The sequence below is a fragment of the Scyliorhinus canicula genome, chromosome 7, assembly GCF_902713615.1.
Source record: "Scyliorhinus canicula chromosome 7, sScyCan1.1, whole genome shotgun sequence".
Taxonomy (NCBI): domain Eukaryota; kingdom Metazoa; phylum Chordata; class Chondrichthyes; order Carcharhiniformes; family Scyliorhinidae; genus Scyliorhinus; species Scyliorhinus canicula.
In genome coordinates, this window is record NC_052152.1 from 57818217 (window position 1) to 57844059 (window position 25843).

General features: G+C 53.0%; 1 protein-coding gene across 1 annotated transcript in view; it reads left to right on the top strand.

The window, feature by feature from the left end:
* The window catches only part of mao (monoamine oxidase), a 227772-nt gene extending 202275 nt beyond the window's left edge, over positions 1-25497 (top strand). The window contains exons 14-15 of the mRNA XM_038802087.1: positions 12947-13009; positions 24737-25497. Coding sequence (XP_038658015.1) covers positions 12947-13009; positions 24737-24892 — 219 coding nt within the window. The 3' untranslated portion in view covers positions 24893-25497. The remainder of the gene's footprint in view (positions 1-12946; positions 13010-24736) is intronic.
* The last annotated feature ends 346 nt before the right edge of the window (positions 25498-25843 follow it).

Consider the following 25843-nt stretch of genomic DNA (forward strand, 5'->3'; position numbering starts at 1 on the left):
CATTGAAATATTTCAGGGTGACATGAAAATCTCAAAGGCTCTATCCAAAAGCAAGTTCTTTCTTCCTTTTACTCCTTTTATTTCCTTCCCTCCTACCTTCCCTTTTATTTGGATATCACTTTAATGCCACCTTTTGCGAATGCATAAATCATCATATTTAATAGTATTTTACTTCAGGAGTAGCTTTTTACCATTGCAGGTTAAATACATTTCAATTTGGAATAAAGGAGCATTTCAATGGCTCAGAATGAATTTAAAGGCTGGAGCAAAAATGAGATATACAATCATTATCAGGGAATACTATGCAATTATATTTGAGAAACATAGAAAGCAAGTAAAAGGGGAGTACAAGGAGGCAAAGATAAATGAAAACCGGAGATGAACCAGTGACAAAAACCATAAAAGTATAGCCAGTTAACAGCAAATTAGAAGAGGTTTCCTAAGCAACTAAGTAGTGGCCAAAGGATTGAGACCATCTTATACTTGAGAGAGAGAATTAAAGGAGATGTTTTTTTTTTAATTTCCCTCCGTTTTTAGTGGATAGTGAAAGTAGAACCTTGAGAGTGCAAGAACAAAGAACAATACAGCACAGGAACAGGCCCTTCGACCTCCAAGCCTGTGCCGATCACGTGTCCTATCTAGACCAACCACCTCTATCCTTCTATACCCCGTCTGTCCATGTGCCTATCCAGATAAGTCACTAATGTATCTTCCTCAACCACCTCACTTGGCAGTGCATTCCAGGCCACCACCACCCTCTGTAAAAACCTTCCCCCGCACATCTGTGCTGTGCTGTACTGTTCTAAATTCTAAATCTCCACTGAACCTGACCCCCCTCACCTTGAACTTGTGCCCCCTTGCAATTTTCAATTCTGCCCTGGGAAAAAGCCTCCAACTGTTCACCCTATCTATACCCCAAATAATTTTATAAACTTCTATCAGGTTTCCCCTCAGCCTCCGTCTCTCTAGGGAGAACAATCCCAGTTTATTCAATCTCTCCATATAGCTAATACCCTCATAGGAGGCAACATCCTGGTACTCTCTCCAAAGCCTCCACGTCCTTCTGGTAGTGTGGTGACCAGAATTGGACACAGTATCCCAAATGTGGTCGAACCAACGTTCTATATAACTGTAACATAATTTTCGGGATTTTGTACTCGATGCCCCATCCTATGAAGGCAAGCATGCCATATCCTTTCTTTACCACCATTTCCACCTGTGCTGCCACTTTTAAGGATCTGTGGACCTGCATGCCAGATCTCTGTCTCTCTATGCTCCTGATGGTTCTGCCATTTATTTTATAGCTCGCATCTGAATTGGATCGACCAAAATGCATCACCTCGCATTTGCCGGGTTAAAATGGCAGATGGTGTCCAAAAAATGGCAGATGGAGTTTAACCCTGATAAGTGCGAGGTGATTCATTTTGGTAGGACAAATTTGAATGCGGATTACAGGGTCAATGGCAGGGTTCTGAGGAATGTGGAGGAACAGAGAGATCTTGGGGTTCATGTCCACAGACCTCTGAAGGTTGCCACTCAAGTGGATAGAGCCGTGAAGAAGGCCTATAGTATGTTAGCGTTTATTAACAGGGGGCTTGAGCTTAAGAGCTGTGGGGTTATGCTGCAACTGTACATGACCCTGGTGAGACCACATTTGGAATATTGTGTGCAATTCTGGTCACCTCATAGGAAAGATGTGGAAGCCTTGGAAAGGGTGCAAAGGGGATTTATCAGGATGCTGCCTGCATTGGAGGGTAGGTCTTATCAGAAAGGTTGAGGGATCTAGGCTTTTCTCATTGGAGCGAAGGAGGATGAGAGGCAACTTAATAGAGGTTTATAAGATGATGAGGGGGATAGATAGATTGGACGTTCAGAGACTATTTCCTCGGGTGGATGAAGCTGTTACAAGGGGGCATAACTATAAGGTTCGGGGTGGGAGATATAGGAGGGATGTCTGAGGTAGGTTCTTTACTCAGAGAGTGGTTAGAGTGTGGAATGGGCTGCCTGCTGTGACAGTGGAGTTGGACACTTTAGGAACTTTCAAGTGGTTATTGGATAGGCACATGGAACACACCAGACTGACAGGGAGTGGGATAGCTTGATCTTGGTTTCGGACAAAGCTTGGCACAACATCGGGGGCCGAAGGGCCTGTTGCGTGCTGTACTGTTCTATGTTCTATATTCTATGTTTAAATTCCATCTGCCATTTCTTTGCCCAATTTTGCAGCCTATCTATATCCTGTGGTATTCTCTGACAATATTCATCACTATCCGCAACTCCTGAAATCTTCGTATCATCCGCAAACTTGCTACTTAGACCCGCTACATTTTCTTCCAAGTCATTTGTATATATTACAAAGAGCAGAGGTCCCAGTTCAGATCCCTGCAGAACACCACTAATTACAGATCTCCATTCGGAAAAACATCCTTCCACTGCTACCCCCGTCTTCTCTGGCCAAACCAGTTCAGAATCCATCCAGCTAGTTCACCCCTGACCCCTGAGGGTGGTGTGATAGCACAGCGGTTAGCACAGTTGCTTCACAGCTCCAGGGTCCCAGGTTCGATTCCTGGCTTGGTTCACTGTCTGTGCAGAGTCTGCCACTTATAAGACCATTCACTTCCAAATGTGCATAGATCCTGGCCGGGACTCTTCAAAACGGTGGCTAAGTGTTGACGCGGGCCTAAATACTAGAATGTTTCACGCCGACGTCAATGGGCCTCTTGGCCCAGTGATTCCATGGCCCACAGGCGGCCACGCAACTCCAGCTGCCGATGTGCGGTCCTGAACTGCCGGCGCTGGCCCCATGCAACATGGCGGACCTACACAGCGGGCCGGCGCGGAAGAAGGCCTGATCGCGGGATTGGCCGGCGTAGAGGCCCCCCTCCGGAGACTGATCCCCGCGCCCCCCCCACCAGGACGGCCACCGCAGCCGCGACGCCGAGCTCCCGCCGGGTGGAACCACACGTGAACCACGCCAGCAGGAGCTCGGCCAGTCGACCGCGGAGAATCACCGCGGGGGCCTCTTTAAACAGCCCCCGACTGGCACCGCGTCGACCACGCATGCGCGACTGGTGCCGATTCAGTGGTCGCCGGAGGTTCGTGTCCCGGCGTCGGACCCGATCGTGTGTCTGACACCCATTCTTCGCATCGCGCCGAAAGCGATTTCGGCTTGGAGAATCCTGGCCCAAGATTTCTGTTAATGGCCCAGTGGTTTGATCTCTTGTCTCCTTAACTAATCTGGGATAGATGCCATCTTGCCCTGGGAATTTGTTTACCTAAATGCTTTTTAACACACCAAACACTTCCTCCCTCGTAATAACGATGTTTACACATCCCTCTGAGACACCACCAATCAATGTGTTCCTTTCCTTTGTGAATTCCGATGCAAAGTACTCATTAAGGATCTCACCTACTTCCTTTGGTTCTACACATAATTTCCCTCCTTTATCTTTGAGTGGACCAACTCTTTCTTTAGCTACCCTCTTGTTCCTAATATATGTATAAAATGCCTTAGGATTCTCCTTACTCTTGTCTGCCAAGAGCATTTTGTGACTCCTTTTTGCCCTCCTAACTCCCTGCTTGAGCTCTTTTCTACTTTCCTTGTATTCCTCAAGTGCTTCATCTGTTTTTAGTTGCCTGTACCTCACGTATGCATCTGTGCAGTATATGGAATAACTCCTCAGGAGCTACTTTTTCAAAAGGAAATGATAGTTAAAGATTTAATGGGACTAAAAAAGCAGAGCTGCCAGGCCCAGATGATTGGCATGTTAGAAAACTGAAACTGGTTAGGGAAAGGGTAACAGAAGAATAACTGTAAATTGGAAACAGGAATTGAACCAAAGGGCTTGCGAGAAATCCTAACCCCCCAATTCAAGAAAAGGGAAGGAAATTATGCAGGAAATTCTAAGCCTGTAATACATTGGTTGTAGTAAAGTTCTGCAGTTCATTAAATATGGGATACATTAGTTAACTGTCCTGGTTGAGACGAGAAGGAAAATATAAACACGCAGCAATGTTTTTTTTTTATTTTAAAAAGTTTTTTCGAGTACCCAATTCATTTTTTCCAATTGAGGGGCAATTTAGCGTGGCCAATCCACCTACCCTGCACATCTTTGGGTTGTGGGGGCGAAACCCACGCAGACACGGGGAGAATATGCAAACTCCGCACGGACAGTGACCCAGAGCCGGGATCGAACCCTGGACCTCGGTGCCGTGAGGCAGCAGGGCTAACCCACTGCACCATCATGCTGTCCTAACATGCAGCAATGTCAACTGGACTACTCTGTAAAGTTATAATTTTTAAAATGGACAAGGCTTTACCCTGACTTGCCATGACTCATACCTGAGAAATATCTAACCTTCAGGCCAACCAGCAGAGTCTCATTATCCTTAATCAGGCACTAATGTTCCTTCCTGGAGTTGCACATTTCAGAAGACGAGTTCTGGCCACCAGAGATGTGTCTCCAAGGACAAAGGCAGCTTTGTTTGTGCCTCTGAATCTCCCATCTGGGGTTAATGGCCCAAGCGTTACCTGCTCCAAAACACAATGGGTTTCAATTGGGGACATTGTTGACCAACCCAAAACAACACTGTTCCATGACTCTGACTTGCACTATCTGAATTCCTTTAATGAATAAGCTGTTGGATCTTATCTTCAGTCACTGTTTGATCTCCAAAATGGACACTAATTCCAGGCAAACAGCCTGTCATTGTCTGTCATCTTACCATGAAACAGGTAGCAATGGAGGGGGCTCTATTCAGGTACAATCGCCTGACCGTCATCTACACTGTAAAACACTGGAACACTGGAGTTTGCACTTTCTCCCCATGTCTGAGTGTTTTTTTTCTGGGTGCTCCTGTTTCCTCCCAATGTCCAAAGACGTGCAGGTTAGGTGGATTGACAATGATAAAAATTGCCCTGTGGGCGGAATTCTCCGCAACGGCCGACACCATCGTGAAACCCGGAGTGTTTCACGACGGCGTCAGAGGCTGCTCCTCACCCCCTATTCTCCACACTGCCCCCACGGGGGGCTAGGAGCGGCGTTTCGTCAAACTCGGCTGCCGGGCCTTGACGTTGGCGTCAAGGCAGCGCGCCGAGAATGACGCGGCCGGCAGCGCCTAATGACGGCAGCCGCGCATGCGCAGGTTAGCCGGCTCCAACCCGCGCATGTGTGGTTGCCGTCTTCCCCTCCGCTGCCCCGCAAGACGTGGCGGCTTGATCTTGCGGGGCTGCGGAGGGGAAAGAGTGCGTCTCTTGGAGACGCTGGCCCGACAATCGGTGGGCACCGATCGCGGGCCAGTCCCCTCCCGAGCACGGCTGTGGTGCGCAATCCCCTCTCTGCCCCCCACAGGCCCCAAACTCACCTTTCGCGCGATGTTCACGCTGGCAGCGACCAGATGTGGTTGCCGCCAGCGTGAACAGGTCAGGAACGGCAGGCCGCTCGGCCCATGTGGGCCGGAGAATTGCGGGTCGCCGTGAAAAACGGCGACCTGCGATTCTCCGAGCGGCGTGTCGCAAAACGCGACATGCCATTTTGGAGGGGGTGGGAGAATCGCGGGGGGTGCCAGAGCGCTTCACCACGTATCCTAATACTTCATACTCATGCAACCTCTCGGGTTTCTCTTTTTTAGTGTAATTGCTCATTCAACGCTCAATGCACTGGGAGATAATTCATTTCAGAAATCAATTAAAAAACCCACTGAGGTGAAAATTCTCATTTTGGCAGTGGTCTCCTCAATTTTAGATTGTTTCCCCAATCAGTGCACTGCACTTAAAGGTCTTTTGCAGTCTATTTGGTTTATCCCCTTAATTGTTTTAAATACTGAAAATGTATCTTCTCTTGGTCCTCTGGTTATACTGAGGAAAATAATCTGCACTCTTGGACGACTGTCATCAATCAGGAATAATCCTTTTTGCCACTTTGTATAGCGATTGAAAACTGTAAGGTAACCACTGCAATATTATGTGTACGATTTAACTAAATGGGAACAAAGTCTCATAGTGAGTGCATTTAGCTACGTGTTTCCCACGGCTCACAGCACCAACAAACACAAAGCTGTCAAACATCACTTGGGTTAGATAGGGGGCCTCAGCGGGGAACGCGCAGCCAAGGCCGTACATAGCCCCGTTTTGTGCACTGAGGAGCTCCACTCACCATTTAAAAATCGCGTCCCAATCTCTTGACCCCTGACACCACCAAGCTCCAACTCGCTATGAGGGGACCCGGGGGCCCTCTGCAATCCCCAACACCCACACAGGGCACCCCAAGCCCGATCGCCACCATGTGAAAAATGACAGCTTGGCAGTACCAGGCTGGCACCCAGGTGGCAGTGCCAAGGTACCACCCTACCTGCGGTCCTCCAATCCCCTGGGAGTGCCGTTCCATCTGGTTCCAGTTTATGGAGACCAGTACTGAATGGCACTCACCCGAGGACTCCTAGGCGAAGGGGATAGATCCCAACGCCTCGGGTGCCTTGGGAAACTGCATATTAGAGTGAGGCTAGCTGTCTCTCTCTTATATGGAGATTTGCAAGCTGTTTCTCACATGGAGATTTGCTAAAAAGTGTTCCTGCCCACAATCTGCAGGATTCACATTGCAATGTTTCGCAAGATTGCGTTGGACCTTGCATGCCAGGTAGATTCCGGGAGCGGAGTCTGCTGGTTTCTATCAGCCACATTGCGCCACGGCGAGCTGCTTTTTGGGTGCGGCATGGGCGTTCGATTGCGCCCTATGTATCCAGTTATGAACAGTTATCCAGTGTTGACAGATTTGCCTTGCATTTTAAATGAGGCAGAGATAGCAATAGGAGATTTGGCATGTTTTAGAGAATTTTTCCAAATACTTTGACACATCAATATGCTATTTGAGATACGTGGTTAAGAACTGCTAACAGTATGTGGAAACAGAACTTCTGTTATCATCGTTGTAGGTCTTAGCTTAAGTTGTGTGAGGATTGATGGAGGCTGGTGATAAACATTGTTCAATGAAATGCATCCTGATAACTGTGTACAGGACAAGGCTGAGCACGAGGCTTCATACAGAACCACCTCTCTGTTGTCATGTGATTTACATAACCATTGATGTAGACTATTTGCATGTTTAACATAAGCCCTTTACACTACATCTGCCCCCAAATGTTTATATTAAGTTTTTAATATTTTATACGAAATTACCAAACGCAACCAAATATCTTTAAAAGAAAACAAGAGAAACACAGAAAAATAAAAGACCAGAATGTACTGCCTTCCTCCGACCCCAAACAGGAGAGAATCCCCTCCAGAAAGGAAGATGGCTGCAACACCAGAAAAGCCAAAAGAAAACTTTCAACAAAACTCTGCACCTGGACACACCCAAACACGTCCGCGTCCACCGCCACAGTACTTTGCCGGCGCCAATGGAAGTAGTGCCCCCAAACCTGCCCCCCTACACGACTTTGACTCCATCTGAACCCAAAGAGCTCCTGGGTCCCCGCATCACACCCAGCACTTTCTCCATGTTAGCGGCCCAATAATAATACAGCAAATTTGGCAAAGCTAAGTCCCTGCCTGTCTCTCCCTCTGAAGGCACCCCCCCCCCCCCCCCCCCCCCCCCACAACCTCCGAATACTCGAGGCCTTACCTGCTAAAATAAATCATAAATAAGCCGCTCGATCTTTTGGGAAAATGACTTAGGCAGAGGCACCAAGAGACATTGAAATAAAAATCTCAGCAAGTTGTTCATTGTAACCCATTGGACTCGGTCCACCAACGAGCTCGGAAGACGATCCCACCTCTGCAAATCCACCTTAACTCTACCCACTAGGCTAATATAATTCAACCTCCAAAGTTGCCGCCAATGCCCCACCATCTGGATCTCCAGGTATCGAAAATTAGTCCCTGCCAAACGAAATGGCAACCCCCCTGTGGGATCCCTCTGTGGGATCCTTGTCCTTCTTCAGGATGAGCGAGTTGGATGCTTGTCCCAGTGTCCCTGGAAGGGTGCCCCGCACAAAGGAGTCCCTGAATATACCCAACAACAATGGACCCAACAGATCTGAAAATGTCTTAGAAAATTCCACCGGGAACCCACCTGGCCACGGTGCCTTCCCTGCCTGCATCTGCTTCAATGCTGACTGAATCTCCTTCAGGGACAACGGCACCTCCAGCTTCACCCGCAGATCCTCCCCCAACTTAGGAAACTCCAGACCCCCCAAAAACTCTGCTATCCTTCATTTGTCCCCCGGCACATTGACCTAATTAACTTCTCATAGAAGGTGCTAAACACCCCATTCATCTTCTCCGGGATGGAGACCAACCTAACCTCCAGATCCCTAACCTGAACAATCTCCCTGTCTGTGTCCTCTTGCCTCAGTTTCTACACCAAAAGATGACTGGCCTTCTTCACATACTTGTAAACTGCCCACTTCCCCCGCCTCATTTGCCGCACCGTCCTCGCCTGGCCAGCAGGTCAAACTGCAATGGCAAATCTTTCCTACATGCCAAGAGCTCCGGAGCTGGGTCCCTCACATATCTACTGTCCACCCGTAGAAACTCATCCAATAGTCTCTGTCGCTCCTCCCTCGCCTTTACCTCCACATGTGCCTTAAACGTAATAATCTCTCCCTTGATTACCATCTTCAACGCCTCCCACAAAATTGAGGGCGAAACCTCCCTGTTATCATTATATTCCATGTGCTCCCATATGGCCCTCAAGATCCTCACACAGAACCCCAGGTCTGCTGACAACCCAATGTCCAACCACCACCCCCTACTACTCTCCCAACCAACCTCCAACACCATGTCCACCCAATATGGAGCATGGTCGGAAATAACCACAGCTGAGTACCCAGACTTCCTCAACCCTGCAGAAGAGCCTGGCTCATAACAAGATAATGAATTCTCAAATATGCTTTGTTTTCCAAAGAGAAAAACAAAAACTCCTTCCTCCCCCTCCAGGATTCATGAAATGCCACGGGTCTGCCTCTCTTGACTCCTCCATAAACAGACAATACATTCGCCATCCCCACTGAGACCAATAGTTTTGGCCAAGAGCGATCCAACTTTGGGTCCAACACACAGTTCATATCACCCCCCCACCCCCCAAAATCAATTGGTTGTTCTGCAAATCCTCGAACTCGCCATGCTTTGTCTTGAAACGCCTTTGAACTTTTGAGGGCTTTAATCTTGCATTTGCCAGTACTTCACTGCATATAACACACATAAACTTTGCATCCTGATTTGCAGTAGCACAATTAATAAACCCATACCTCAAGAAATCATCTTTATACTGCTTTCAGCTTCTTCATGAGTTGTTCACCAGAGGCCCTGGAGCTCATACCAGCACGGCTGGCATCTACAAAATGGAGGAATCTCTCTCGCGCCAAGAGCACATGACGTCAGTGTCTGAGCACGTGATCTGCTCTCTGCCGCCGTTTCTGGAGAGAAGACTCCATCGATCCATTTAAAAGAAGCTGCTCCTGGGTCAGCGCACTGATGTCAGAAGGAGGCGGTCTGCCTCTCTGGGCTCTGGACCTGCACACTACTGAGGGGGCACGCATGTGTGGGCTGCCAGCATTCTGAAAGCCAGTCAGCATTTTTAAAAGCCGGTCGCAGCCGTTGAGCACTTCTTCGCGCGATTGGAAAGACCGCGACCCTTCTGACACCCGCCCGCAGGTCGCAAACCTGACTTTGAAAATGACTACTCTCAACCCATCAAGCCTCACCAAGCTGGCCCAATAAGTCGCAGCCTCCTCTACCACACCACTCCCGTTAACTAGCCTACCTCTTAGTGCTAGCAAGGTGTTCCCCCCCTCCCCAGGTCCCGCCCTAAAAACAAACACCCAAAACAAGGGCCTACAGCTACTTGTGATACTAATAAAGATTATTAATATTATTATTAAAGGCTGCCTGCCGCTTCGCCAACTCGGTGCCAATGTCTTGGTGGATGCGCAGAGAACACCCATCCCAATGGATGTTCCAACTCTTTCTGGCCCATTCCAGGACCCGCTTCTTTCTCTGGTAACTGAAATCGATGATCACCTCCGGGGCTTCTGTAGCAAGACCTGATGCGCCCTGTCCAATTCCGGCACGGTGAATACTTTATCCCAGGCCCCCAACCAAGAACATTCCTGAGAAATACTTGGTTGTGCTCAGGCCCTCCATGCCCTCTGGCAAACCCATCACTCTGGGGTTCATGCCCCTCGACCTGTTCTCCAGATCCTCCACTTTGGCTTTCAGGCCCTTATTCCTCTCTGACATAAGCAGGTGATCCTCATACCTCGACAAGGCTTCCTCAATGCCCTTGAGCATCTCCCCTTTCTCTTTACAGCTTTGGCAGTCTTGCCCAGCTGGTCCCATATCGGACCCAACACCTCCTCGATGGTGGTTTGAACGATTCTATGATCTCCTTCACTTGTCGCTCGATTTGGCCATCCATCTGCCTGCCAAACTTCTCCAACTCCTGCACCATCACCCCAGCCATTGTCTCCAGCATGATGGGTGTGGCCGCCTCCGCCATCTTTTCTCCCCTGGGTTCTTTGTCGGGCTCCCAGCCAGGGGTTCCTTTCCCAGAGCTGCCTTCGATGTGGATTTTGACATTCCTCAGCAAACTTATTCAAACTCAACATCAATACACTGGGTTAGAACCCAGAATTTCTAAAACAAAAATGTAAAAATGTTCCATATAACGGGACCTTGGCAGGTGCCACCTTTTATGTGACCTGAATTAACATGCCGTCACTGGAAGTCCCTTGTTTACAGTGTTAACCATTGTGGTTGTTTCACCAATCTCCCTGACCTTGTTCTCAGTTCTCTCAGTGGATGTACAGGATTCAAGTTCCTCTTGTTCTCCCTCAAACTCAGTGGAGTTTTAAATCAGAGACAACCAGCTCACTATTCAGGTCACCTTCCTGATCTTCTGGCCAGCTGATCCATTCCATTGAAGTTTGTCTTTTCGATATGGGTGCGTTTCTGTTTCTTTTCACTATTCTATTTTCAGTCTCCACAAGATAAGAATCGCGGATGTAGTGAATTTTTCAAACCCTGGTTTTCATGATCTCGGTTACAAATTCATACTGATTCCCCGGCCTGGGGTTCTGGTAAGCCATGTACTGTATGGTGTTGATTATTGTTTCTGGTTTGTTTTGCATAGTGCACTTCCTCCTTCTCCCTTACTCTCTCTGCTTGCTTCCTTGAGGAATGGCATAAGCATGTATGTAACAGCAGGAATTTGAGTCCACAGTTGTCCTCCCATTGGTAGTTTGCACAGAGCCAGGCCACTCTGGAACAGTGTGGAACCGCTGGGGAATACCACCACGGGTTGGGGGGGGGGGGGGGGGGGGGGGAGAGAGATCCTGCTGGTACGTAGCTGAAAATCACCCCCAAAATCTGATTATGAAGTTTAATGTTAACATAAAGGATTTTATTACTGAATCCTTCATGCTTCTATCAATCTCCTATCATTAGCAGTTTTGATCGTTATTGCAGCCAGTGGACCAGGTTTTTTCTGTGTCAGTGCTTGAACTGAGAGGAAAAGAGATTTTCCAGTTCATTGAACTGTCTTCAGCTTGCGGATGTGCTGGCTGTCAAAATTATTCCATGGACACATTCACTGCTAATTAACCATTGTAGAATTTCCAATGTTACAGTATGATGTCTAATTAGAAAGCTACTGAAATGCATTGCATAAAATCCAACTTGAAGGTGATTTTGGTTCCTGAAAGATGAATTTGGTTTACATTGCTATTTGACTTGAAAATAAGATCATTGTCAAATCAAAACTTAACTTGCCTTTACTCTTCCCATTCTCATGATTTTCCGTTGGAATGGCGATTAAAGTTGTTCTCTAGGCAAATGCACATTGGTGAACAGCATGTTCCCATCAAAAGTAGCCATGATGTGGAGATGCCGGCGTTGGACTGGGGTGAGCACAGTAAGAAGTCTTACAACATCAGGTTAAACCTGAGGAAGGAACAGTGCTCCGAAAGCTAGTGTTTGAAACAAACCTGTTGGACTTTAACCTGGTGTTGTAAGACTTCTTACTGCCATCAAAAGTAATGAGAGGACGGACCAGGTGATCTGTTTTGATTATATTTGATGGGGGACAGATGTTTGGCAGGATGCTCTTTTAATGGTGCCAGGGAATCTTTTACATTCACCTGCATAGTTAGATTGGCCTTTGGTTTAACATACCATCTGTAGACATCTCCAACAATGCAGGACTTTTAGAGTATTACACTGAAACATCAGCCGAGATTATGTTCTCAAAGCCTGTGTCGAAGCTTTAATCCATGATCTCATGACTCAGAGGTGAGACTGCTACTACTAAACTAACCTGGCAGATTTTCCAACCTCCAGCCAAAATACATCATAGCTAGAATATTTAGCTCAGCTTTCTTCTGTTCCGAGGATATAGCCTGTTTACAGTTCTTGCCCTTTGTGATATTGTCCAGTGACAGCACAGATTGGAACTGCGACTATTTTCTGATATGTGCTGGTTGGAGGTGGTACTTCTGCTGCATTAAGTACTTGGAAACCTATCCTCATTTAATCTTGGTGAGGCTCAAGGGTTAGTCTGAATAGAAAAGTTGTCCTGTGATAGTTTAAATACAGGGAAGGTAGAAGCGTTGCCCTGGTGATGCAGATAAGAGGTTAATGCGTGTTTGTTGTCCTAAGCTTCTATCCCATAGTATTTGTTATCAGCAGTTAGTTGGCAAATATCAGATAATTGGTAGCGGTCAGCCCGTTCTCTGTTATTCATGAAGGGTCAGCCTTCTCAACCTTGCCCCTCGCCTGAGAGGTATGGTGACCCTTAGGTTAAATCACCACCAGTCAGCTCTCCCCCTCAAAGGGGAAAGCAGCCGATGGTCATCTGGGACTATGGCGACTTTACACTGAAGGTACGCATTACCAGGAAATGTAAGATAACTTTACTAAGATATACTTCTGCATTTTCTTTTCCCCCTTCAGATCCTGCATGAAATGGGAAAGATTTCGAAAAGTGAGATCTGGCAGGCTGAACCAGAATCTTTGGTAAGTTTCTGAGCATTTCTATTATGTCGCTTGTGTGCTGTCTATGGTCACATGGACTTTCTGCTTGAGGCCAACTGAGAATTGTAACATCACATTTTACCTGTCAGTCTTTATGTTCATCAACTGGGACCTCCGGCTGGCTGCTTTCAAATATACATTATTAAAATAATTAGTACTACATGCAAATGTAGTGTGTTCAGTCAATTGTTTTTGTCATGTGCACATGATTGTGTGCTAATGAGGTGATTTTACAATCTTCATATACCACCTTATGATTTCCACATGGAAGACTTCCGAATTCCACTAAAACTTCCATATGTAACCATTAGCAGTTCTTCTTCTATCAACTCTTTACAACTTCTCAGACATCATGGGTAGGATTCTCCAAGCCCAGTGCCGAGCCGGAGAATTGCCGCAACCACGCCACGCCGCCCCGACGCCGGCATGCGATTCTCCGAGAAACGGAAAATCAGCATCATTTGCGCTGGCGCGTTTGGCCTGGCTCCGGTCGCGGGCCGCTGTCAGCGGCCGGGCCACCGATTCTCCGGCCTTGATGGGCCGAGCGGCCGATCGGAAACGGCAGAGTCCCACCGGCGCCGTCCACACCTGCTCACAGCCGGCGGGAACTCTGCGCGCAGGGTCAGGAGGCAGCCTGTGGGGGGGGGGGGGGGGGGGGGAGCTCCTTCACTGGGGCGGCCTCTGATGGCGTCTGGCCCACAATCGGGGCCCACCGATCGCAGGGCCGGCCTCTCCAGCCCAGACCCTATTATGTTACGTGACCGGCCCCTGATTTCCCATGTTGCGACGGAGCCGGTGCCTTGAGGATGTCCCCCGTGTATGCGTGGGTTGGCGTGGCACCACTGCGCATGTGCGGGTTGGCGTGGCACCACTGCGTATGCGTGGGTTGGTGCGGTGCCCAGTTGGCACCGGGAAGGGAGGCTGGAGTGGCGTAAACTGCTCCACGCCTTGCTGGCCCCCTGTGGGGGCCAGAATCGGTAGTGCCCACGCCCGTTCTGCACCGTTGTGAAACGCGACGGCGTTCACGATGGCGCGGGCACTCTGCCTCCATTTCGGAGAATCCCGCCCCATTAATCTGTACTTCATTCAGAGGAAAGTCTGCAGTGCCTTAGAACATAGTTTTTTTTTATTGTTACGTGTAATCTTAATTAAAACCCAAGACAAAAATAGTCGCTTAAAAATTGTGCACATTGCCTGTTCCTTTATCTTGTGATAACATTCAGTCTTGGTTGCTGGGAGGCAAGTAACATTCGTGCTACATAGGTGGCAGGCAATGGCCATTTCCAACAAGAGAGAATCCAACCATCTCCCTTTGACGTTCATTAGCATTATCATCACTGAAACCACCACCATCAACATTCTGGGGGTTCCCATTGACCAGAAACTGAACTGAACCAACTATATAAATACTGTGACTACAAGAGCAGGTTAGGGACTGGGAATTATGTGGCAAGTAACTCACTTCCTAACTCTCCAAAATCTGTCCACCATCCAAAAGGCTCAAATCAGGAGTGTGATGGAATACTCTCCAATTGTCTGGATGAGTGCAGCTCCAACTTGTCAACTCAAGAGGCTTGACATCATCCAGGTCAAAGAAGCCGATTTGATTGGAACTCCATCCACCACCTTAACCATTTACTCCCTCCACCACTGACACACACCGGCACCAATGTGCACCGTATGCAGGATGCATTGCAACCACTCGTCAAGCTTCCCTTAACAACTCCTTCCAAACCTGCAGCCAGTTCTGGTTGATTTGATGCAAAGTCTTGTAACTTTGGCCATGTGGCTCCAAAGTACATGTGGCTATGGGTATGAGGAACCACCACCAGTGCTATTTCAAAGACAACCATCCAAACTTGCAGGTATGGTGCTTTTATCTTCCGCTGTGGCAATGTTTGTGAAAGTATTGCCATTTGTCTTTAGAGATCTTTTGTTGAGCTAGTCACTCGAGCATATATTCAGCAGAGACCAAAGGATTTGGTTACCTGTATCTGCCAAAAGTCTCCAACAGGTACAGTGCCTTTGCAATGGCAATCACTGACGCTTCTGTTGGTCAGCATCGCGAACAAATGGAACAGAAGCTGCAGAGATGGGAAGCTCAGAGCAGAGGGAGGAGGAAATACGCTCTCCATTGATGGCTCTACTCACCTTAAGTGTTCTTGTAGAGCAATATTTAATGTGACTCAGATTCCAACAATAGGGCAAGGATGGCATTACCAGTGACCGTAATGGTCACAGTCTTCTATGCAACCAGATAATTCCAGACTGGAGCAAGGCAACATATCAAACATCTCCCAGGACAGCATTTGTCACTGAATTTGGTTTGAGAGGTGACAAAGGCTCTATTTGTGAAGGGAGATGATTACAGGATCAGTGTGCGTATGGATTTGCCTGGACACCACGATTCCCAATGTTGCATGAAGCCATCAATTACACACACATGACTCCATGTCAACGGGGAGAGACACAAGAACTAAATGGGTTACCATTCTATCAGTGTGCAGTTGGTGTGTGGCCATGCACAAAGCATCATGTCGATGAATTCCATTGTCCTGGCAGCAGTCACAATAACTATTCCTGCTGTCTTGATGCTTCCAAGCAGAACCAGAAGGTGGCTGTTTGGAGACGAGAGCTACCCCATGTACACCTAGCTGATGACCCCTTACGCTCTTCCACCCAAACAGACCAGGAAAGCAGGTGATCAATGAAAGCCTTGCCACCTCATGGAGCAGACTATTAGCACTCCAGTGGCATGGTTCAATTCCCGTAACAGCCTCCCCGAACAGGCGCCGGAATGTGGCGACTAGGGGCTTTTCACAGTAGCTTCATTTGAAGCCGACTTGTGACAATAAGCGATTTCCATTTTTCCATTATCCATTCCACTCTAAAGCACACTTTTGTTGCTCCAAGATGCCACTGTCACTCCAGGGCACCACCTTGCCAATCTAGTAACCTGCTGGAGGACAGGTCACTGCAATGCAACGAGAGCCTGCAAGCCCCTTTGAGCATTGAGATCCACAGCCATGATGGCAACAGTCTGATACTGCACAGCAGCAATTATGGATCTCATTATCACAGTCTGAGCTTCCAATGGAAACCTGAGATGTTGGGATGACTTTTGTTAGTGCTCCGATGGAAACTCAGTGAGCAGCCACCAGATGCTGCATCATGGAGGGAGCCACAAATATTGTCACAAAGTTGGCCACCACTTCCATGGGGAATGAATGGGCTCCAAACTCTGCATGATGCCCTGTGCCAAGTTGGAGCCAGACTCCTCCATGCTCTGGTATTTACAAAGGGCTATCTGGCAGACCTGTCATTGCGCCAAGTATCACGGTGTGCATGACCATCAGCTTTCTCAAGTCGGTTTATAAATGTCCTCATCTGAGGCCTCACCCTGTAGGAATCCAGCACATCAACTATCCTTCCCCCCCTGGCCTGGACTCAGTCCTGCCTTGCCTGGTGAATCACCAGATTCTGACCCTATACTAGCGTTAAAAATATGTGCGGTACCCAGTATCTGTCAGATCAATTGCATCTTGTTCAAAGGTCTAGTGGAGCTCACTTTCTCCCTCTTGGGGCTGCTATAGCTGGCACCACTCCACACACAGACTCAGTCATTCATTCCTGCCCCCCCCCCCCCCTCCCACACACACACACACACACTCACTCACTCACTCACTCCGCCCCACACACAACTCACACACTCAGTTGCACTCACTCCATGCACACACTCAGTCACTCATTCCACCCCCCCACACACACACGCACACACACTCAGTCACGCACTCACTCCCCCCCACACGCAGCTCACACACTCAGTTGCTCACTCCCTCACTCGCCCCCCACAAATACACTCATGCACTCCCCTCACACACACAAAAACTGTCACTTACCTGGCTCACCGGGCTCCGGTACTGCCTTACCTGGCTCCCCGGAACTGCCTTACCTGGCTCCCCGGGCTCCGGAACTGCCTTAAGTGGCTCCCGGATCTGGTACTGCCTGACCTGGCTCCCTGGGCTCCGGTACTGCCTTACCTGGCTCCCCGGGCTCCGGAACTGCCTTACGTGGCTCCCCGGATCTGGTACTGCCTGACCTGGCTCCCTGGGCTCCGGTACTGCCTTACCTGGCTCCCCGGGCTCCGGAACTGCCTTACCTGGCGCCCCGGATCTGGTACTGCCTTACCTGGCTCCCTGGGCTCCGGTACTGCCTTACCTGGCTCCCCGGGCTCCGTTACTGCCTTACCTGGCTCCCTGGGCTCCGGTACTGCCTTACCTGGCTCCCTGGGCTCCGGTACTGCCTTACCTGGCTCCCCGGTACTGCCTTACCTGGCTCCCCGGTACTGCTTTACCTGGCTCCCCGGGTCTGGTACTGCCTTACCTGGCTCCCTGGTACTGCCTTACCTGGCTCCCCGGTACTGCTTTACCTGGCTCCCCGGGTCTGGTACTGCCTTACCTGGCTCCCTGGGCTCCGGTACTGCCTTACCTGGCTCCGCGGTACTGCCCTACCTGGCTCCCCGGTACTGCCGTACCTGGCTCCCTGGGCTCCGGTACTGCCTTACCTGGCTCCCCGGTACTGCCTTACCTGGCTCCCCGGTACTGCTTTACCTGGCTCCCCGGGTCTGGTACTGCCTTACCTGGCTCCCCGGTACTGCCTTACCTGGCTCCCCGGTACTGCCTTACCTGGCTCCCCGGTACTGCTTTACCTGGCTCCCCGGGTCTGGTACTGCCTTACCTGGCCCCCCGGGACTACCTTACCTGGCTCGCCGGCTCCGGTACTGCCTTACCTGGCTCCCCGGTACTGCCTTACCTGGCTCCCCGGTACTGCCTTACCTGGCTCCCCGGGCTCCGGTACTGTCTTTCCTGGCTCCCCGGGCTCCAGTACTGTCGTACCTGGTTCCCCGGTACTGTCGTACCTGGCTCACCGGGCTCCGGTACTGCCTTACCTGGCTCCCCGGAACTGCCTTACCTGGCTCCCCGGGCTCCGGAACTGCCTTAAGTGGCTCCCGGATCTGGTACTGCCTGACCTGGCTCCCTGGGCTCCGGTACTGCCTTACCTGGCTCCCCGGGCTCCGGAACTGCCTTACGTGGCTCCCCGGATCTGGTACTGCCTGACCTGGCTCCCTGGGCTCCGTACCTGGCTCCCCGGGCTCCGGAACTGCCTTACCTGGCGCCCCGGATCTGGTACTGCCTTACCTGGCTCCCTGGGCTCCGGTACTGCCTTACCTGGCTCCCCGGGCTCCGTTACTGCCTTACCTGGCTCCCTGGGCTCCGGTACTGCCTTACCTGGCTCCCTGGGCTCCGGTACTGCCTTACCTGGCTCCCCGGTACTGCCTTACCTGGCTCCCCGGTACTGCTTTACCTGGCTCCCCGGGTCTGGTACTGCCTTACCTGGCTCCCTGGTACTGCCTTACCTGGCTCCCCGGTACTGCTTTACCTGGCTCCCCGGGTCTGGTACTGCCTTACCTGGCTCCCTGGGCTCCGGTACTGCCTTACCTGGCTCCGCGGTACTGCCCTACCTGGCTCCCCGGTACTGCCGTACCTGGCTCCCTGGGCTCCGGTACTGCCTTACCTGGCTCCCCGGTACTGCCTTACCTGGCTCCCCGGTACTGCTTTACCTGGCTCCCCGGGTCTGGTACTGCCTTACCTGGCTCCCCGGTACTGCCTTACCTGGCTCCCCGGTACTGCCTTACCTGGCTCCCCGGTACTGCTTTACCTGGCTCCCCGGGTCTGGTACTGCCTTACCTGGCCCCCCGGGACTACCTTACCTGGCTCGCCGGCTCCGGTACTGCCTTACCTGGCTCCCCGGTACTGCCTTACCTGGCTCCCCGGTACTGCCTTACCTGGCTCCCCGGGCTCCGGTACTGTCTTTCCTGGCTCCCCGGGCTCCAGTACTGTCGTACCTGGTTCCCCGGTACTGTCGTACCTGGCTCCCCGGGCTCCGGTACTGTCGTACCTGGCTCCCCGGTACTGTCTTTCCTGGCTCCCCGTGCTCCGGTACTGCCTTACCTGGCTCCCCGGGCTCTGGTACTGTCTTTCCTGGCTCCCCGGGCTCCAGTACTGTCGTACCTGGTTCCCCGGTACTGTCGTACCTGGCTCCCCGGGCTCCGGTACTGTCGTACCTGGCTCCCCCGGCTCCGGGTCTGCCTTACCTGGCTCCCCGGTACTGCCCTACATGGCTCCCCGGCTCCGGTACTGCCTTACCTGGCTCCCCGGGCTCCGGTACTGCCTTACCTGGCTCCCAGGTATTGCCGTACCTGGCTCCCTGGGCTCCGGTACTGCCTTACCTGGCTTCCCGTTACTGCCTTACCTGGCTCCCCGTTACTGCCTTACCTGGCTCCCCGGTACTGCCTTACCTGGCTCCCCGGTACTGCCTTACCTGGCTCCCTGGTACTACCTTACCTGGCTCCCCGGGCTCCGGAACTGCCTTACCTGGCTCCCTGGGCTCCGGTACTGTCTTTCCTGGCTCCCTGGGCTCCGGTACTGCCTTATCTGGCTCCTCGGTACTGCCCTACCTGGCTCCCCGGTACTGCCGTACCTGGCTCCCCGGGCTCCAGTACTGCCTTACCTGGCTCCCCGGTACTGCCTTACCTGGCTCCCTGGGCTCCGGAACTGCCTTACCTGGCTCCCCGGTACTGCCTTACCTGGCTCCCCGGTACTGCTTTACCTGGCTCCCCGGATCTGGTACTGCCTGACCTGGCTCCCTGGGCTCCGGTACTGCCTTACCTGGCTCCCCGGGCTCCGGAACTGCCTTACCTGGCGCCCCGGATCTGGTACTGCCTTACCTGGCTCCCTGGGCTCCGGTACTGCCTTACCTGGCTCCCTGGGCTCCGGTACTGCCTTACCTGGCTCCCTGGGCTCCGGTACTGCCTTACCTGGCTCCGCGGTACTGCCCTACCTGGCTCCCCGGTACTGCCGTACCTGGCTCCCTGGGCTCCGGTACTGCCTTACCTGGCTCCCCGGTACTGCCTTACCTGGCTCCCCGGTACTGCTTTACCTGGCTCCCCGGGTCTGGTACTGCCTTACCTGGCTCCCTGGGCTCCGGTACTGCCTTACCTGGCTCCCCGGTACTGCCTTACCTGGCTCCCCGGTACTGCTTTACCTGGCTCCCCGGTACTGCTTTACCTGGCTCCCCGGTACTGCCTTACCTGGCTCCCTGGGCTCCGGTACTGCCTTACCTGGCTCCCCGGTACTGCCGTACCTGGCTCCCTGGGCTCCGGTACTGCCTTACCTGGCTCCGCGGTACTGCCCTACCTAGCTCCCCGGTACTGCCGTACCTGGCTCCCTGGGCTCCGGTACTGCCTTACCTGGCTCCCCGGTACTGCCTTACCTGGCTCCCTGGGCTCCGGTACTGCCTTACCTGGCTCCGCGGTACTGCCCTACCTAGCTCCCCGGTACTGCCTTACCTGGCTCCCCGGTACTGCCTTACCTGGCTCCCTGGGCTCCGGTACTGCCTTACCTGGCTCCGCGGTACTGCCCTACCTAGCTCCCCGGTACTGCCGTACCTGGCTCCCTGGGCTCCGGTACTGCCTTACCTGGCTCCGCGGTACTGCCCTACCTGGCTCCCCGGTACTGCCGTACCTGGCTCCCTGGGCTCCGGTACTGCTTTACCTGGCTCCCCGGTACTGCCTTACCTGGCTCCCCGGTACTGCTTTACCTGGCTCCCCGGGTCTGGTACTGCCTTACCTGGCTCCCCGGTACTGCCTTACCTGGCTCCCCGGTACTGCCTTACCTGGCTCCCCGGTACTGCTTTACCTGGCTCCCCGGGTCTGGTACTGCCTTACCTGGCCCCCCGGGACTACCTTACCTGGCTCGCCGGCTCCGGTACTGCCTTACCTGGCTCCCCGGTACTGCCTTACCTGGCTCCCCGGTACTGCCTTACCTGGCCCCCCGGGACTACCTTACCTGGCTCGCCGGCTCCGGTACTGCCTTACCTGGCTCCCCGGTACTGCCTTACCTGGCTCCCCGGTACTGCCTTACCTGGCTCCCCGGGCTCCGGTACTGTCTTTCCTGGCTCCCCGGGCTCCAGTACTGTCGTACCTGGTTCCCCGGTACTGTCGTACCTGGCTCCCCGGGCTCCGGTACTGTCGTACCTGGCTCCCCGGTACTGTCTTTCCTGGCTCCCCGTGCTCCGGTACTGCCTTACCTGGCTCCCCGGGCTCTGGTACTGTCTTTCCTGGCTCCCCGGGCTCCAGTACTGTCGTACCTGGTTCCCCGGTACTGTCGTACCTGGCTCCCCGGGCTCCGGTACTGTCGTACCTGGCTCCCCCGGCTCCGGGTCTGCCTTACCTGGCTCCCCGGTACTGCCCTACATGGCTCCCCGGCTCCGGTACTGCCTTACCTGGCTCCCCGGGCTCCGGTACTGCCTTACCTGGCTCCCAGGTATTGCTGTACCTGGCTCCCTGGGCTCCGGTACTGCCTTACCTGGCTTCCCGTTACTGCCTTACCTGGCTCCCCGTTACTGCCTTACCTGGCTCCCCGGTACTGCCTTACCTGGCTCCCCGGTACTGCCTTACCTGGCTCCCTGGTACTGCCTTACCTGGCTCCCCGGGCTCCGGAACTGCCTTACCTGGCTCCCTGGGCTCCGGTACTGTCTTTCCTGGCTCCCTGGGCTCCGGTACTGCCTTATCTGGCTCCTCGGTACTGCCCTACCTGGCTCCCCGGTACTGCCGTACCTGGCTCCCCGGGCTCCAGTACTGCCTTACCTGGCTCCCCGGTACTGCCTTACCTGGCTCCCTGGGCTCCGGAACTGCCTTACCTGGCTCCCCGGTACTGCCTTACCTGGCTCCCCGGTACTGCTTTACCTGGCTCCCCGGGTCTGGTACTGCCTGACCTGGCTTCCTGGGCTCCGGTACTGCCTTACCTGGCTCCCCGGGCTCCGGAACTGCCTTACGTGGCTCCCCGGATCTGGTACTGCCTGACCTGGCTCCCTGGGCTCCGGTACTGCCTTACCTGGCTCCCCGGGCTCCGGAACTGCCTTACCTGGCGCCCCGGATCTGGTACTGCCTTACCTGGCTCCCTGGGCTCCGGTACTGCCTTACCTGGCTCCCTGGGCTCCGGTACTGCCTTACCTGGCTCCCTGGGCTCCGGTACTGCCTTACCTGGCTCCGCGGTACTGCCCTACCTGGCTCCCCGGTACTGCCGTACCTGGCTCCCTGGGCTCCGGGAGTACTGCCTTACCTGGCTCCCCGGTACTGCCTTACCTGGCTCCCCGGTACTGCTTTACCTGGCTCCCCGGGTCTGGTACTGCCTTACCTGGCTCCCTGGGCTCCGGTACTGCCTTACCTGGCTCCCCGGTACTGCCTTACCTGGCTCCCCGGTACTGCTTTACCTGGCTCCCCGGTACTGCTTTACCTGGCTCCCCGGTACTGCCTTACCTGGCTCCCTGGGCTCCGGTACTGCCTTACCTGGCTCCCCGGTACTGCCGTACCTGGCTCCCTGGGCTCCGGTACTGCCTTACCTGGCTCCGCGGTACTGCCCTACCTAGCTCCCCGGTACTGCCGTACCTGGCTCCCTGGGCTCCGGTACTGCCTTACCTGGCTCCGCGGTACTGCCCTACCTGGCTCCCCGGTACTGCCGTACCTGGCTCCCTGGGCTCCGGTACTGCCTTACCTGGCTCCCCGGTACTGCCTTACCTGGCTCCCCGGTACTGCTTTACCTGGCTCCCCGGGTCTGGTACTGCCTTACCTGGCTCCCCGGTACTGCCTTACCTGGCTCCCCGGTACTGCCTTACCTGGCTCCCCGGTACTGCTTTACCTGGCTCCCCGGGTCTGGTACTGCCTTACCTGGCCCCCCGGGACTACCTTACCTGGCTCGCCGGCTCCGGTACTGCCTTACCTGGCTCCCCGGTACTGCCTTACCTGGCTCCCCGGTACTGCCTTACCTGGCTCCCTGGTACTGCCTTACCTGGCTCCCCGGGCTCCGGTACTGTCTTTCCTGGCTCCCCGGGCTCCAGTACTGTCGTACCTGGTTCCCCGGTACTGTCGTACCTGGCTCCCCGGGCTCCGGTACTGTCGTACCTGGCTCCCCGGTACTGTCTTTCCTGGCTCCCCGTGCTCCGGTACTGCCTTACCTGGCTCCCCGGGCTCTGGTACTGTCTTTCCTGGCTCCCCGGGCTCCAGTACTGTCGTACCTGGTTCCCCGGTACTGTCGTACCTGGCTCCCCGGGCTCCGGGTCTGCCTTACCTGGCTCCCCGGTACTGCCCTACATGGCTCCCCGGCTCCGGTACTGCCTTACCTGGCTCCCCGGGCTCCGGTACTGCCTTACCTGGCTCCCAGGTATTGCCGTACCTGGCTCCCTGGGCTCCGGTACTGCCTTACCTGGCTTCCCGTTACTGCCTTACCTGGCTCCCCGTTACTGCCTTACCTGGCTCCCCGGTACTGCCTTACCTGGCTCCCCGGTACTGCCTTACCTGGCTCCCCGGTACTGCTTTACCTGGCTCCCCGGGTCTGGTACTGCCTTACCTGGCCCCCCGGGACTACCTTACCTGGCTCCCCGTGCTCCGGTACTGCCTTACCTGGCTCCCCGGGCTCTGGTACTGTCTTTCCTGGCTCCCCGGGCTCCAGTACTGTCGTACCTGGCTCCCCGGTACTGTCGTACCTGGCTCCCCGGGCTCCAGTACTGTCGTACCTGGCTCCCCGGTACTGTCGTACCTGGCTCCCCGGGCTCCGGTACTGTCGTACCTGGCTCCCCCGGCTCCGGGTCTGCCTTACCTGGCTCCCCGGTACTGCCCTACCTGGCTCCCCGGCTCCGGTACTGCCTTACCTGGCTCCCCGGGCTACGGTACTGCCTTACCTGGCTCCCAGGTATTGCCGTACCTGGCTCCCTGGGCTCCGGTACTGCCTTACCTGGCTCCCCGTTACTGCCTTACCTGGCTCCCCGTTACTGCCTTACCTGGCTCCCCGGTACTGCCTTACCTGGCTCCCTGGTACTGCCTTACCTGGCTCCCCGAGCTCCGGAACTGCCTTACCTGGCTCCCCGGTACTGCCTTACCTGGCTCGCTGGGCTCTGGAACTGCCTTACCTGGCTCCCCAGTACTGCCTTACCTGACTCCCCGGGCACCGGTACTGCCTTACTGACTCCCCGGGCACCGGTACTGCCTTACCTTCATTTCTCTTGCCCTCGATTCTTCAAGACACCGTTGGCTGTTCTTCCAATCAAAGACTGTTTCTATCCCCTATTTGCTGCTGGTATGCTCTATTGTCAGCCTTTCCGTAACAAAAGCAGGAGGGAAGCAGCCTTTGATTGGAGGAGCAGCTCCAACCAGGTTCCCAATTCCCAACCTCAGCTGGTTGACAGCAATTGTGAAAACTGCCTCCGGGAGCTCCAGAGAGGGGCTTTGTGGGCTGCATCTGGCATTTGGGCCGTTCTGTGGACAAGCCTGCTCAGAAAGAATAACAGTTTGACTGTTTGACACATTTTGCTCTCTCAGCGAGACTGAAAATATATTGAAACAATTGGCCTCCCCCATTTTCCAATCTGGCTTTCATGAAGACTGATGAAATTCTGGGATGTTCTGCACTATGATGTTGGGAATTCATGCGTGTAACCTCCAGTTGTCACTTACGTTTATAATTCTACCTTTGTCCCTCACGTGTTGAGTCATCTGCAGGTTCGTCCTCCTATTTGGTTGCGGCTGTGTTTGTGTTTTGAAAATAGCTGTGCGGATGGCTAGGTCCCTGATGCAGATCTAAATATTTATTTCAGGATGTTCCTGCATTCCCATTCAAGACGACATTCTGGGAGAGAAACTTGCCTTCAGTTTCAGGATTTTTGAAACTTTGCGGATGGTCAACATTCCTCGCCGGCGCAGCTGCTGCAGGGCTCTTTACATATCAAAAGGGAGTGCTGAGAAAGAATTAAGTAGGAGATACTTCAAAGCCAGACCCGTCACCTCTTCCTAAGTGCACGGTTTCACAGCCACTATCTGCCAGCTGTGCTAATCCTCCAAAAATATTTCTGCTCTGCTGATTCATACAGTAATTTACTTTCCCATGAGGAAATCTGCGAATGAAAATGTCATTGTGAATCTTTATTTCTTTTTACGCTCCATGAAATTTACTCTAACCCACTGGGACATAATAAGTCAGAATTGGACTTGCTGTTGGTATTTGGAATCTATGCTTTTTGCATATATCTGCTATCTTTTTATACAATTTACGTTGAATTTTTCATTACGTTACATTGATAAACTTCAGTTTTTTGGTAGATGTATCATACCCTGCACAGAGCATTTCCTTGATGATTGCATTACTGATGATTGCACTACTGCCGTGAATTTTATGGAGCCCGTAAGCGTGAGAAACGTGGGTTTGCAGGGTGACTTAATCAGGCAGGGTGCAGGTTGGGGTGCAGAGATTAAGTTAGCAGTGTGTTTGCAGGATGTCGAGCCTTGCACTGGCCTGAGGTGGGTTCGTACTTGTAATATGCATGTAACAGTTTTTAATAAAGTCCTACCCGTGCGATAAGTCAATGGTACACAAAGGTCTCGTGGCGCCCAGTTCACAATTGTTTAAAAGTAGAGCTTGCACCAATTGGTTTTGTGAGGATGTGCGTGAGGTCAGTGGTTTTCTTGTCTGCAGCACAAGGGAGGGGAGCAGGAGAAAGGCAGCATGTGTGGATGCCCAGGATCAGCAAGGGTGAGTCAGTGGTGAGGTGGGGGAGGAGGGGGTGGAGAGGGAGGTTGTAGAGTGGGGTTGGGGGCATGGAGGAATGAAAGAGGAATCCAGGAGAGGACAGCGGATGGGTACAGAGGCACAGAAGAGGGAAGTGGAATGGACCTGGCATCCTGGGTGTGGTGGGTGCAGGGACGTG